The sequence below is a fragment of the Aplysia californica genome, unplaced genomic scaffold, assembly GCF_000002075.1.
Source record: "Aplysia californica isolate F4 #8 unplaced genomic scaffold, AplCal3.0 scaffold00851, whole genome shotgun sequence".
In the NCBI taxonomy this organism is placed as follows: Eukaryota; Metazoa; Mollusca; class Gastropoda; order Aplysiida; family Aplysiidae; genus Aplysia; species Aplysia californica.
Genome location: NW_004798121.1, coordinates 249,930 through 266,018, shown reverse-complemented (window position 1 = coordinate 266,018; position 16,089 = coordinate 249,930). Strand labels below are relative to the sequence as shown.

At 37.2% G+C, this 16,089-nt stretch overlaps 2 protein-coding genes across 2 annotated transcripts in view; one reads left to right on the top strand and one right to left on the bottom strand.

The window, feature by feature from the left end:
• Window positions 1-5,435: 5,435 nt before the first annotated feature.
• On the bottom strand, window positions 5,436-13,670 carry LOC101845504 (NAD-dependent protein lipoamidase sirtuin-4, mitochondrial). Its single transcript, XM_005110090.3, has 4 exons — window positions 13,565-13,670; window positions 11,171-12,026; window positions 7,722-7,865; window positions 5,436-6,047 (listed from the first exon to the last, which is right to left on the bottom strand). Exons 2-4 carry the CDS (start codon window positions 11,858-11,860, stop codon window positions 5,898-5,900), a joined length of 984 nt encoding a protein of 327 aa, XP_005110147.1. The 5' UTR covers window positions 11,861-12,026; window positions 13,565-13,670; the 3' UTR covers window positions 5,436-5,897.
• Window positions 13,671-13,806: 136 nt separating this feature from the next.
• Window positions 13,807-16,089, top strand: part of LOC101845279 (F-box/WD repeat-containing protein 8) — a 15,989-nt gene continuing 13,706 nt past the window's right edge. Inside the window, exons 1-2 of the mRNA XM_005110089.3 lie at window positions 13,807-14,594; window positions 15,849-15,953. Coding sequence (XP_005110146.1) covers window positions 13,992-14,594; window positions 15,849-15,953 — 708 coding nt within the window. The 5' untranslated portion in view covers window positions 13,807-13,991. The remainder of the gene's footprint in view (window positions 14,595-15,848; window positions 15,954-16,089) is intronic.

The window sequence follows — 16,089 nt, the reverse complement described above, 5'->3', positions numbered from 1 at the left end:
GGGTCACCAATCTATGGCAAAAAAAAAAAAACAGCAACAAAGAAACTTGGAAGATATAATGTATGATGACAATTTTTTTTCATTAATCTCGCAGGGAGAAATTTATCTCAGTCATTATAATACATATAATAGCTCTAGCATGCTCGGGATTTGGTCCCCATAATCATTTCATTGAACTCCTCAGTGCAAATTAAACTTGCTTTTCTTGACCTCATGACTTGTAACTAAAGTGGCACTCTTTAATCAACTTATGACAAATCTTTCATTAGACAGGTATTCTGTGTATTGTATTCAAAATATTTATTGAGCCCACACTTAGCATTCTATCAGTTATAATTGGACCCACTCTTGGCATTTTCATTTTTATTCGGCCCACTTTGAAAAAAAAAGTTTAGTGGCTCCTGACATTTGCGAAATAGTACAACAGTGGGAGGCTTGAGATGATGATTCTGGCAAAATTATGCTTCATGCCACGTGTAGTGGAAGAGGCTGTTCAGTCTTAAATGGTCTCCCCCTTTTTTCTTCCTTGACATGCTTGTGGTTGGCTGGTGCTCTGCTATGATTTGCTCCTACTTTCCTATCAACAAGCACCTGTTATCCTTATCTCTTCTCCCTCTTTTCTTTGCATGTTTTTCTCTTGTAACACCTTTAATCTTCGGCACTAAATACGTATAGGTATATATGACCTATTTACGTTGCAGGTGCTGACCTTAGATTTGCGTTGCAAGTGCAGTAAAACTCTTACTCACACCAGACAATCTGATATGGTCTTCTGCTTCTACTTCTTGTCTGTCATGTTACTTTTTATCACTGTTATAATCCCTTCCTACGAAAATGTGGCCAATTTTGTTCTGATGTCCGGTAAATTGCATCCCAGCTTCATTCACTTAAATGAGCTGATGGCTAAAGTTATGATCTGGTACTGGTAAGTCCCTTGTTTCTGTTAGCTCAAGAGTTTTCTTGTGCACCGTGCAGTTGTCATTGTTATTTATTATTCTTTCATGCTTGAGTTGATCTTCCTCTGTACAGCAAACCCTTGTGTTCACATTCTTCTATTACAACACAATAATAGCAAGTTGGGGCTTATTGATGGGTGCACTAGTTAGCCTACTCACTGGAGGCTAACTTCTTTTGACAAGACCAAAAGCGGGTGGTCGAAGGGCACCACCGGTAGGTCCTAGTAATTCTTTTTTTTTCCCCTCAGTCGTTTTTGTCTATATTATATATGTATGTTTTGCTTTTTCCCTGCACAAGATGACCTATATAGTGCCAATGTGCTTGTCAGTACTCACACACACTCTGGTGAAATGTAGCATTTTGCTACCTCAGAAAATGACAATGCTCAGTACTTGAGAAATTTGACTTTAAAAATTCTGAGTTTCATAACATGTCAAGCTTTTTTCACTGCAATTCTTTGAATATCTTGATGACAACTCCAAATGATTTTGATAGAGCAGATAAAACATTTGGTTTCTGACCTCATGGTCTTAAAATTAAAACTCAAAATGTCAAAAAATGTCAGAACTTTGTAATTCTGAGGTAGCGATTTATCTGACTGCAAAATCTACAAAGTAATAACTGGATGCTGTAACTGTTATGAAATCTTCCAAATTATTGCTTATTGATGGATAGATGTATAGTAAACGGGATAATAGTTTCTTTCCTATTCATTTGTGAAATAAGAATTCCTGACCATTTGATGTCAGGTGGTCTCAGTTGGGCCTTTCTTTGAGTCATTACGCTACCTCAGAATTACAAAGTTCTATCTGCACAGTACCTAGTTTCGAGAAATTTTACGTCAAAGATTTTGAGTTTTGTATTATGTCAAGCTTTTTTTAAAAATGCGATTCTTTGAATATCTTGATAATGACTTAATAGTCTTATATGGTTTTGATAGAAGAGATAGACCATTTGGTTTCTATTCTAACCTTATGGTCTTAGTAGAGACTCAAAACGACCAAAAATGTCAAATAGCACTTTGTAATTCTGAGATAGCGATTAGGTTAAGCGTTTGAAATACCGAACATAATACTTGTCATAATATCAGGAATAAAAAAAAAAAGAGGTCTGAAAGTAATATACCCATGGCACAAGCTCTTCTCGAACGACACATCAAAACAAACTTCAGTCATTCAGGTGTGTCCTATTTAACATTTTATTTATAACAAAGGGAAATAAAATGAAAAATTTGTAAAACCACTTGTAAAAAATATTGTTCCACTGAAAACACAAATATTGAGTGTCTTGTTTTCTCACAGGAATATGTGACAAAATCTGTTCTTAATATCCCAGGTAACAGAATTGTCTTCTGGTTTGGTACACTCGATGATGTCATCAATGCTCTCACACACAAAGGACAGAGGTTGACAGTGTTTATTTAAATACCTAAGGTCTGTCACCAGTCTAAATTCTCTAATTTCCTTTTCAAAGAAGGCTTGTTCTTTTGTACTCAATACAGGGTTTTTCAAATGAAAAGGCTGTGGTAGATCAGTAAAAGGAATTTCTAAAGATATCCGTTTTTATATTTTCCAAATTGTTGGTTATTTTCTTTTTCACCCAATTGTCCAGTCTCAGACTAGCCCCTTGGAACATTAAACATACACACAGCTGTCCTTAGGGGGATTCCCATGGACAAATGGCCGTTCTTTAATGTAAATGCAGCCTCCTGATTGGCTGAGTATTTATTATTCATCGTCCGGCTTGGGGATCCCCCTGACCTGAGTAGTTGCAGTTTCTCTGTGCCCCTGCTCTTCCAAATTGGAAAGGGGGGAAGGTCCTACCCCGCCCCCTGCGAGGGTTGGTAGTTCTCTTCTGACCTAGTTGTGATTGTGCTGCAGCAAGCTTGGCAGCCACTCTAACGTTTTGCAGAGATGCGCCTTTAAACTTAAACGTTGCAGATTTGTTTCAAATTGTCTGAAAATGCGGGATGTTTCATCGTTGAAAGTACTTTGACAACTAGATTTGCACATTCACTTTGGAGAAATCCGATTTGTGCTGTAGCACGTCACAATATTATCGAGGTCAACTCGAGACGTATGGGATGGGTCAATAGTAGCAAGAATTTTCCTTTCGATTTTTTTTGTGCATGAATTAGCCTTTTTATCTCGTAACTGCTGTGAATTTTTAAAAAAGCATTTTGTCAGCTTATGGCAGATACATGGACCTCAACCGTAGAAGTCTGCTGTGTAACGCCATGGTTATGCTATGTGTTGTTCTGTCTCTTTGCTTTCAAAAAGGTTCATGCCAATTTTGTGTGTGGCAAGTACAATGTAGGCCTAAAGGTCAATGTGCAGAGCTCATCCCTGTAAGGTGAGAAGTTCATTAATTATCATTATTTGTGTCGCAACGCGGTAGAATCGGGCGCTTGTCTGCTTTTCGGGTATAGGGGGCTATAGGTATAATCTTAAAGTATGTTAAAGCTTGTTTAATTGTCTTGCCCTTTTTAAAAAGAAAAAATACCCATCTATCTTGAATAGAAGATGATTTGCGATAGAAAGAGGTTGGAGTCGCTTGTTGTCAGAGGAAAATTTGTGATAAAACGGCTGCCAAAGTTTGCTGATTTCGAAAGATTGAGAGTCCTTGGAAACTGTATTTTTTACTGTAAATTTTCATTTTTTGTGCTTTTAGTCTACATTTTTCAGTAAAATCCCCACAGAAATGTATTTTTAAATGGACTTAACTGGTGTTGAGAGAAAAATTTTTAAAGCCCAGTTGATGGGCAAAAGCAGATTTCATCGATTTCACTATTTTGATGAGCGCCTGATGTTACCATGATGCCTCACATTTGTTATAATATATATATATAATGTCTTTGTTCCTAATTTGCTTTTGGATTCTGACGTTTGCTTTTGGAGAAGAGTTACAAGCTTTAGGATACTGGTAGCGTACTTAGGTGTTTGGATCTATTCATGCGAGTACATTATCACCAGCATCTGTGGTGTAGCGGTAGAGCGCTATGCTGAGTGTTACACACAGGAGACCAGAGTTCAATTCCTGAGTGGGGAGAAAAGTTTGATTGAGTATCTCAGTAGTCTTTCTGCTGAGAGAGATGTTGTATCCTTCTCAGCCTGAGTTGGCCAGGACAGGCAGGGCCGGAAGCCGGTCTTCTAATGATCTAAATGTAAATGGATGGAGATGTTAAAACACCATTTTAAAAAAAGAGGTACAGTATCATGACTGAATCTCTTTTTTTATTTTGTGTGTGTGTGTGTGTGTAAAATTCTTTGTAAATTAATTGTTGTGGTTATAGTCATTGATTCCTTTGTTTTAATTTCATTGTAAGAGAAATTTTAATTGTGAAAAGGTTTATAATGGAACGTGGTTGTCATCAGTAATTTTGGAATGAGATGTATTCATCATGAGTTTGTGTAATGGGTGTCTTGACTAAGTTCAAATTCAAAATAAACAAAGGCGAATAATATAAAATGTTTATGGAGTAGCATTTGACTTTGTGAATGTTTTATTGTTGTCCACTGTAAATCATTTATAACAAATGCGAGCACTTGGGGACATTAGGTTTGTCTGTGGTCTCGCAGTTTTGATGACCCAATGGCAGATCAGTGTAGATTTTTCCGCAGTTGTGAATAAGTATTGTTAGCGCCTTATCCACAACTGCGGAAAGATCTGCACTAATCTGCCATTGTGCAAAAATGACTTTTTTTCTTATATTTTAGGCCAGTGTGGTAAAATCAGTTAAAAACTTGTATTTTGTGGTGTGAACTCAACACTTTCCACCCACAACCTTTGTCCCAACGAACCAGGATGCAGAAGGGGTACATCAGTACTTAACTATACATATATATATCTGTATCTCGGCAAAAGCACCACAATCATTACACTTTCATCACATTGAGAATATTGAATGTGATGATCGCATGTTTACCGAAAAAGAAATTAGAATTGGAACTGAAAACATATCCAGCACATTCATCAACTAAATTCTCACCATGATGTCAGAGTAAAGTGCAGCACTCATGCCAGCTCTAATCGACATTAAGAAAAAAAACAAATTTACTCCAGTTGTTGTAACCAAACTGATTTTCGCCTTCAAAGGCCATACAAGCCATTCAGAAAGGAAACTATAACTTAAACAAGTGCGTGTGTCTAGATGGAGATCATTCCTACATTTTTTATTGCTATTCACACCATTGCTGATTTGCTTCTGGTGGGAGGAAGAGGTGGCTTCTAATCTTATGGTCGCTGATGAGCGTCCTGTGGGGTAAAGTGTTAAACTCGCCTTGAAGCCAGTCGGGGTAAACAGTAATCTGAAATCCACAATAAAATGTGTTCTTAAAAGGGCATATATATGACATATGCCGGGGGAGGGGTAGAGAAGTAACCGGCTTGTCGTAACCTTCCTTTGTAAATTTTATATACACATTACAATTACAAGTTGAAAAATGGGACAGCACAAAGGAACCAAGAAGTACTCTGTGTTCATTTCTTAAAATAGCAACGCATTATTTATTATCGAGATAAATATTCCAACAATAAATGTACGATTCTCTCACTCAAGAGTATCACAGCCATACTGATTAACTAAGCCAAAATGTATTCCATCTTTGTCTGAGAACATGTAACAACAGGTAACAATAACAATATTTCGTCCATCAATGTCTGATCAATGCATCTGCTTAGTTTTTAAAAGTTTTAGTAAGGTTTTACGGGGCTCGAAGATGAAGAATATATTTTTAGTGACACTGAAGAAATAAGGGTTAAGATACTTCTGCTTCGGCTGTGGCCAATGACACCCGTTCTAGCAGAGAAGTAACAACAAGTAGTAGTAACGTTAAACAGTGTTTCCTGATCTCTGGAAAAGCTGTTTTAAGAGAAACCCTTGACACGCATTATGAGCAAACTTATTGCAGAAACATTCATAAATACATTAAAGAAATTCATTACACTGTGAGCTGTTGTAACACATCTCCGATTCTCCCACTGACTTTGATGGTGGCATGCTTGTCGCCCCGTGTGCCGCCGATATTCAGAATAGCAATCTCCATACCATGACTGCTAGCTCTGTTGATGAATCGGAAACCAGAGTAGACCTGGGGAAAAACACATACATCCCATTAATAACAATATTCTGATATAAGCAAAAATACATTGGAGTCTGCTTAAATCAAAACATGCAGGACAGCCGGATTTTCTTCGGTTTAGCCGAGTTTTTAGTTTACAAAGGTTTCTCAAATAGAATTTTTTTTAAATTGGAGATTTCATTTTCTTTTGGTTTACTGTGGCGTCGGTGGCCTACTGGTTAGGCTCTCGGACTCGCAACTGTAAGGTCGTGGGTTTGAATCCCGTCAGGGGCCCGACGTAGTGTCCTTGGGAAAGGCACTTTGCACAAATTTTCCTCACTTCACCCAGGTGGAAATGGGTACCCGCCTATAGACAGTGAACGATCTTGTCAGTCTGATAGTGTTTGAGCACATGAAATCCGCAGCTTGCACTGTATGCTTTCGCGGAAGCTGAGAATGTTTCTGTGTGTTCTCAGAGGGTCTGCTGGGGGTAATAATACTTGTAAAGCGCATAGAGCATGCTCTTGAGCATGGATATGCGCTATATAAATGCAATTATTATTAATTATTATTACTGCTGTTTTTTTAATTAATAGCACTCGGTTTAAGCGGACTCACTCTGTATTTTTTCTCGAACATATCTTACTTAAGCAAACATGTTTCTTTCAGTTCTTTTAACCTTGAGTCTTCAAGTCTTCACTTGACATTGGTGAACTGTTCAACTGTGCACATCATAGCACTACAACTCTAAAGTATTTTTTCGCAAAAACATAAGAGAAAACAACCACAAACTCCAATCATGAGAATGTAGTTTTCATTAACTATGACTATTTTGTAATGACAGCTGAACCCTTTCCTGATGATACTGATCACATTCTTCACCAGCAATGGCTGCCTGCTCATCTGTTCAACTTCTTGTGCACTTTTCAACCTCCTGATTTTCACATTCTTTTGCCCATGCTATCAACCAAAGGATCACAGTGTGTAGAAAATATGAGATGGAAAAACCCTGATGCTACTGAGGACCAAACTCTGGACCTCTGAGTTGACAGGCAAATACCACACCTGTTGAGAGATTAAGCACTCAAAATCTGTACAAAGCGCTGTTATTGCAAAATTTATATTGAACAAGAGCACATGAAAAAAAAGATTTTTCCTCATTTTTTGTTACCTGGTGATTCTACAAAAAGGTGTTTAGTTCTGTCTTTTAAAAACTTCTATGCTGTTTCTTCTTTATGTAAACCCAAAGCAAGGTACTTTTTACTTATTAAAAAGTTTACACTGTTAGCTCAGTAATGATAGTTGATATCTTGCTGAGTTTCAACGTGAACAACCCTGGTACAAATTCATTTTTCTTGAACTTTTATTGTCTTGAATGTAACTTAAAATACACCAAAGAGGCCATACTGTAGTTAAACTAAGCAGGCTTACTCTTTTGATGAGTATTTCATATTCAAATAAAAAGTAGGAACTGAATAATACACACTTGAACATAAAATATATAAAAGCAATAGTCAGAATGAACCAAAGCTATGATTATAGATTGGGACTGTCAAAAAAAAAAAGAAGCTGATTCAAGTCGTCGAGTACTCACTGCAGTTTACTAAATATTCGGACTTGAGTCCAAAATACTGGACTCGAACACTCTTAACAAAAATATCCCCCCCCCCCCTGAAAAGTATTAATTAGGTCAATATGACACACCTCTAATGAAGATCCAATCACAAGCAGGGCGTCTGATTTAAACATCTTGTCCAGCACAAAATGTACAGTATCCTTGGGCACGTTATCTCCAAAAAATGTAATCTCTGGCTTCAAGACACCCCCGCAGCTGGGACACGGAGGGACCTGCAAAAGCAATAAAAGATAGCTTTACTTTGTATATGTACATTCTAGCAATATAAGATAAGGCCATTCCCAAAGGGGGTATATTAACATAGAATTGAAAATGGGCTGCTTTATCAATGTCATGCTCATACTGTGCCCAAACAACATAGGGCGGGGGAACAGCTGCTTTTTATTTCCTCATCCTTACTAGCATCACTTTTCCTCCACTTCTTTTATATATATGTTTGTCACTCTCCTGTGAACAGCTATTTCCGGGATGCCTTGATAGTCGAAGCAGACTTTGAGCTGTTGAGGCTAGAGGGGTGACCAGAGTAAGCGCGATTCTCCGTTTGGACTTCTCTGTTGATATCCACTACTTGGCCGTCATATGACCTTATGCAGTTGCAAGCGCAGTAAAACCTTACTAAAACAAATAGAAAATATCTGTAACGATATACAGTCGAACCTGCTTATGGCCATCTGTCCACGACACAAAAGACCACTTACTATTTCGACCCTTTACTTTTACTTGTCTAACACAACCATTTTTTTCCTCGACAATGGGTGCCTATCTTGGACATTTTGATTGCATCTTCAAAAGACTGAAATTGGCAAAAAAGCTTTTTATCAAAGCACTGAGTCAGAAAAGCAAGTACGAGACCCGGATTATGAAGATGACAATAACCCCAGTTCAAATGGTTCAAATCCATTCTGAACTCTGGATTTTCTGCAGCAAGTTTTACTTTCATTGGTTACTCTATCCATTGAAGACCACCTCTAAAGTTTGCCTCCGTACCCTTTGAGTGCCGAACAGCATTAGGTAAGAACTTAAAGTTGAATTGAAAGAGATAAAGAGACTAGTCAAGAGGATGAACTTAGGGAACTTAAATTTTTTTCCCCCTCTCAAGAGATGGCAACAGACATCGCAAAAAAAAAAAAAGAATCTATATGAAACTTGTGGAAAAGTACCCACGAGATCTCAAAATTTACTAATCATACTGTCTGTTACATCTTATATTAAGCAGTCCACGAAATCCCAACAATTTCAGAAATCCAAATTCCTGGATCAACTCTAACTTTGCACTTTGTCACCTGGCGCTCAGCTTATTATGCTAGCTATCTCCACACTATAATGCATTATTTCTTTATTACGTAGGAAGAAGTTTAAACTGGCCCAAAAAGCGCATGTGATTGTGAGCAATAGAGTCAGGGACATGTTGCCGTTTCATCAAAAGGGATACAACTTGACCCTGGTCAACTAATGGGGTGCCACCATAGAGAGTAATCTCCTTTTTTTTAGGTACATCAATGAGTGCCACAACATATATATATTACATGATATCATTATATCATTACCTCAATGGCAGAGAGGTGGCACCTTTTGTCGGTGCCACATACGACTTTTCTTCTGCTTACACTTTCCTGTCCATATGACATGTCAACCAAGAGTCTAGTCTGGTCTGGCATAGTGCGAGAAACTGATAAAGATACCTTTCAAAATTTTATTTGTGCCCCCATTGGAGCATTGATCGCACAAATTTATACAGAACTATTTGGGTGACTCAGTTTGAATACTGTAAGAGTTTTATGGCACTAACAGAACACATAAGGTCATATAAGTGCCAAAGATTAGAGGTGTTACAAGAGAGTAACAAACACAGAAAAGAAGGAGGGGAGAGAAGGACAATAGATGTTTGAATAGGAAAGAAATAGCAGACTACACAAGAGCACCCGCCACCCACCCACTGGGAGACTTGGAAAAGAACATTACATTGAATAATGTGGCAAAGGTATACATTTGTAAGAGGACAAAGTGATAATGGTATTCATTTCACACTCTCCAAAGAAACCAACTGACAAAATCAAAATTATCCTCACCATAAATTTGCGGACTTACATTGCTTTTTTTTCATAATATCACATTGCATTAAAAAAACTTCCCAAATCTAAAATCATGAAATGGAGCTTTGTTAATACAATAGAAACAAAAAAAGCAACAAGTAAAACTATCATACGCACACACAAGATTGGATGGTTCAACTAATTTGCATTACGTTGAACAGCCAAGCAGGGTTGAGTTGATTTAAATCAGTTGATTTTTTTTATTTAAATCAACTTGATTTTTAAAATAAAAATCAGTGATTTAAATCACTTTAAAATTTTTTTATTTTTATTAGGTTTTTACACATTTCAACATTCAGAATTCCTTTCCTTGGTTTCATAAAACAGATATAAGGTTTAGTAGACTAATATAATCATGCTTAAAAGTCTGATTTCCCCCCTTTTCACTGTAAAATAATACAGTATTCAATTTACTTTTTTTTCCATAATTGAAATCAGAGCTGGGTTGATTTAAATCAGTTGATTAAAAATTTTTTTTAATCAATTTGATTTTTAAAATAAAAATCAGTGATTTAAATCACTTTTCAAAAAACTGTATTCAGTTTTTACATATTTAAACTTTCAGAATTCCTTTCCTTGGTTTCATTTTAAACGGATATAAGGTTTAGTAGACTAATATAATCATGCTTAAAAGTCTGCTTTCCCCCCTGTCACTGTAAAATAATACAGTTCTCAATTTACTTTTTTTTCATACTTGAAAACCAGGGTTGGGTTGATTTAAATCGGGTCGATTTAAATCAGTTGATTTTTTAAAATTTAAATCAACTTGATTTTAAAAATAAAACTCAGTGATTTAAATCACTTTAAAAAAATGTTTTCTGTTTTTACATCTTTAAACATTCAGAATTCCTTTCCTTGGTTTTATAAAACAGATATAAGGTTTAGTAGACTAAAATTGCTTAGAAGTGTGCTTTCCCCCCCTGTCACTGTAAGTAGTAAAATAATACAGTATTCAATTTACTTTTTTTTCATAATTGAAATTAGCATTTTCTTTTTCTTTTTCAGACAAACACAAGCGTGTGCTCACACACACACTGTAATAAAAATAAAATGCAAGTTTATCTATGCATAATTACCCCCCCCCCCCCCCTTCCTTTTAGACTGACATTTTCTTCATTTTTTGTCTGTAGCCATAATTCACTGATATAGCAGATTAAAAAGGCTTTCTAAAATTGCAGTTGCTTAAAAAAAATAAAAAAATCACCAATCCTGCAGCCAAGTTGTTTAGAAGTTTAGCACTCCTTTCAACACTCGAGGAAGAGGGGCCTCTAAATTTAACATTATCAGTCTCCAATAAGACCAAAAATGCTTAAATTCACACGTAGAATGTTTATTCCGTACAGTTCCCACATTATAATTCAGGTTTCAGCACTTAAGCAGGTGTCTAAGACAGCAGCAGCTTAAAATAAAATACCAAGGCTCACCTGAAAACTTTTGACTTTCTCTGACTCGAGGTTCACATCACCATCAGGCCGGACAGCATCCGCCTCAGCAACCCATCCAGGATTTTGATCCTTGATCATCTTCTGCATAGAGTGTCTGGAGAGTTTCAACGAGCAAGAGAGACAGACAACACGATGAGCGCTGCCGTGGAGTTCAGTCACATGCTGCGATCCGGCTTTGAAGTGAAGGGCATCAACGTTTTGTGTCACCAACCAATGCACTCGCCCCTTCCTCTCCCAATCACTGAGAATGTAATGAGCCGCATTTGGTTGGAAGGAAGAAAATCTTGGCCAGCCGACATAGTTTCGAGCCCAATACCGCTTTCGAATATCTGCACTTTTGAGAAAATCTGCATATTGTACGGGTCGAGTGGTACTGGTTGCATAAAGCCCCACTCCTTCCGACCTGTAATCTGGTATACCACTTTCAGTTGAAATTCCTGCTCCTGTTAGAATGAACAGATTCCTGTGTGTATTCAGAAACTCTTGCAAATTTTGCAGGTCCACTTCTGAGACGTTCCTACATTCAGGTACGAATTTGTTTGCTACACCGACTGAGCATAAACTGTCTGAGGATTTGTGGAAGTTTCTTATCTTAGCACAGCTATGATATATCTGCCAACAAGTCAGTACACAATGTCTTTTGGTAAATTGGTGGGCAATTAATCCCATTTTTCGTTAAATTTACGTGTATTGAAGTATTCACCTTGCCAGTTTAAGCTGTCTTTGAAAATGTGACTCCCATTAACTTGCCTGTTTCAATGTCAATGAGGAGCCCAACCACAAACAATGATGCTGGTTGACTCAGCAGACTGGTAGTTCAACTTCAACTCTAAAACTGAAAGGAATGCAAAGCAAAGAATGTGTCAACATGACATCCAGATGACTAAGTTCCAGACCATGACTCATAGCAAATCCAACTACAAATCCAGCATTCATAATACACATGATTTAAAAACTTCTCAACTAAGTGTATAAAAGCTAATAAGATCAGAATAATAGCTCTAGATTCTCTTCTTAGACTGAAGCTTACTACTAAACCTGGCTCTAGACTAGACTTGAATTTCAATTCTTGAGCACATTTAATAAATCATTTTTATTACAGTAGATTCATATTCAGTACAATGTTATGTTCTATTTATGTGCTCATTTCGTAACGATGTGTAAGCATGTGCATGGTGGTAGGTATCATTTATGAGTGTGAGTGTGTGTGTGTGTGTGTGTGTGTGTGTGTGTGTGTGTGTGTGTGTGTGAATATTGTTTTTGTATATATATGGCATGCATTATATTTATATTTTATGTATAAAGCGCCTAGAGCTGTGTTCACACGGGAGTGGGCCCTATAGAAATGATCGCTACATATTATAATTTTTATTTAAATTTAAATATATATGTGTCACAGTATTTACATCATGATAATGATAGTATAGTCTTAAGGCCTTCTTTACTATGACAAATTATTTCAGTCTGGTTTCTCCCCACAGTCACAGACCAGCCAGGACCAACTTCTTCTCTCCCATTATTTATAGTAGACCCCTACCCTAAAGCTCTACTCTAAAGTCTATAGATAATGACAGAGAAAGTATTTAATTATACTATTAATTTACGAAATGGCTACCCGTACATAGATCTAGGTTTAGGCCCTATTGACCAAAACCTGTTGAGTGCACAGGTCTCATAGATTAGTAATTAATTCAGGCATAAAATTTTCCAGTAATTAGGCATCTTTTTGCTTTCGTCTGAAATAGACAAATACTTCTGATATCGCAAACTAAAACTTTATTTATAATTCAGTCATCATTATTAAGTACGGCTAGCCAAGCAGTCTAGCCATGCTTATTTTAAGCCCAATTAGAAACCTGACTGTTGGGTACACAGGTCGCATTCATATCTATGAGTATGAGTAATCAGAGGTTTAAAATACATGCACTGTCAGTAAGGCACATTTACAATTCAGTAGGCTATTTTTGGCTGTTTGTCAGTCTAGCCATCATTAGCTGTCTAGCCGTCTCCTCTTCCTTACAATATAGTTTGGAAGGAGGAAGGAAAGTATGGCTAGCCTGCCAGTCTAGAGTCTAGCAGCAGGCTTAATAATAATAGTCTAGCCGTCATTAGGTACGTCATATTATATATAGCCTACATTAATATAGGCTATGGCCCATGGAATGGTTGCAATAGTCCTGGCCTATACTACTATATATTATGTTCTACCCTCTGAACGTCTAGGTCCTGGCTTTGTTTTATTACATTGTATTTTATGGTGTTACATAAATGAGTAGTTTAGTAGTTTAGTGAAAGTGAAAGAAAAAGGGTGTAAGATCAAGTAATCGATTGTCACGGTCAGGTGGGGATATTATGAAAAACTGGTTTTAATACCTAAAATGCTTAGTAGGCTCTAGATCTAGATCTATATCTTGGTGAACTTGAGGCAGGGGGAGTAGGCTGACTTGCCCAGTGCTGTATTTATAATATGCAGGCTGCCGAAGATGCTTGTCGGTCCGTTCATCAATTTTGTTGCTATTTTCTGATATTTCGTTCCGTGCGTATCAAAATCCGTAGTTAATTCCATGTTTTACAAATAAAATAACGGGGGATTACTCTCGTTTTTAGTTGCTCTTGCCAATCATCAACAATACGACCCAGCCCTCTCTGGTCTTCTCTTCACTTTTACCCTAATACCCCTAGGCTTGCACTAAAATACAAACCGTAGATGCCACTAGTATTGAAGCTTTGCCTAATTGTTAGAATAGAATATGTCGTTCAGGTAGATCTAGATCTAGATATCTAGTTTTTGTCAGCAAAAATGGCTGCTTCAGGATCCAACGATCTTGAACAATTTCGCCAGCAATGGAAAAAAGAATTGGGACAACAAAAGACGAAGAGTGGTGGTGGTGATACTGACAGTGATGGCCTCAGCGCAGACAACAACAGCGGGCAGTTTTATCAGTTTGAACTTGGTAATGATAAGCCACAAAATCTTGAATTTAAAACAAATGCCTTTCCTTCATTACCAAGTCAAAATCAGAGTGGGCACATTGACGGAGATTCCAGTCCTGATGCATCGTGTGACGGTTTCAATTTCAATTCTCAGAGTGCAGCTAACAATAACAGCACCTCTGCTGGTGCTGATGCTCACGAGTATTATCCATTCCAAATCTTAACAAAGTTTCTTAATGAAGCTCCCAAAAGGAAGAAAAGTGATCCTCAAAGAGCAAAAGGGGTGAAAGTCAGGCCTAATTTAACATATTGCAAAAGGAAATATTTTGTGACAGATTCTCCAAAGCCTAATAAGGCGGGACACCAGCCTGAGAAAAAGACTAAGCTGACGAGGAAAGATAATGATGCAGAGAAGAATCAGCAGTCAACGTCTGAGAAACGATTATTGGACATTTTCATTGCAGACTTGGTAGGTAAAATTTGTTTTTTATAGAAGTCTAGTTCAGTTTCGCTTTCAATGAAATTTTCTTTACTTCGGACTTTTCATATCTATAATAACGTATGAAAAGGAAAGCATGTAAAAATATTATTTCTGTCTTTACACTGCCATCATCAAACTGTCTGATTTGTACGGCCCTTATAAATTTTAATGTAAATTTGCCCAGCGAGTTGGCCATCAGAGTGAGAAGTGTAAAGTACAAACTGCACTAGGCGCATATGGCACCCATTTGATGGCTGCATGATATCTGATCTTTCCTACACATGTCTCTGCAAGCTATGTCTATTTCTAGCGTTTGTTGTTGACTTCATGGTTTGTGCTGATTATGAAAATTCTATATCTTTAGGGTTTGGTCGATATTTAAAAAACGGAAATTAATTTTGTTGTCTGGAGAAATGCCTGAGGAACTGGCATCGTCAGATATCAGCACAATGAACAAAAGGCTGGAATAAGATGCCTGTGAGGCTTTTACATTTTGAGGACTCTAGCTTTTAAGTTAAGTCTGTGTGAAGGGTTTGAGGCGGCCCGAGGTCTGACAAGTGTCTTGTTAGTAAAAAAACCCCTTCTATATATATATAGGGTCCTTGACATTGTTGCCTAGCTTCTGATCCAGCAGAAGTTTTCTATTGGAATTTACATAAAATTCAAATGGAGCTGGTATACATTGGTTTCTACTCGTTTTCTCCTACTATGCATGGCAATTGCGCAAGACAGATTTAGACTGACCATAGTTTGTCTAGTCTTTACCACCAGTCAGCCACTGAGTTGGTCAAGATGGCAATTGGTAACGATCTAGGTATACCGCCAGCCCTGGCTGTACTGCCAACTTCATGCCTGTCTCAAGGTTGGTGGTTATATAACGGGGTTTGACTGTATAGCAAATATTGATAAGTGACACAGTTATCATACTAATGGTAAAAATATAAAAGGAGGTCCATATCTGTTAAATCTCACCAAAAATAATTCTCTTGAACAACAGCTAATCACTTTATAATTGCTTGAATTTAGGGATTTAAATGGTTGGGTTGGACCAATGGTCTGGACTAGCTCGAAATACTGTCTTGTACCTCTGCCCTATTAGGTTTATATTTTTACGAATGTCGTAAAATGATATATTAATGTACTGTGAAAAAGTACTTAAAATTTAATGATGTGGAAAATACATCAAGCACATTAGAACTATATATTTGTTATATAACTCAATGATTGTTTTGCTTTTCACAGGATGAGATAAATGAGATACCATTTTTTGACACCACAGTACCTCGGGAAGTGGCTATAAAAATCTTCCAACATCTTGACATGCAGTCCCTCTGTATGTGTTCACAGGTGATCTGTCTATATTACATGCCATTAGAAGTAGTCTGTGAGTGTATGTTTGTCTGTGTTGTGTGTGGGTGTTTGTGTATGAAAGAGAGAGTGTGAGAGAGCGAGAGAGAGAGAGAGAGAGCGAGAGAGAGAGAGA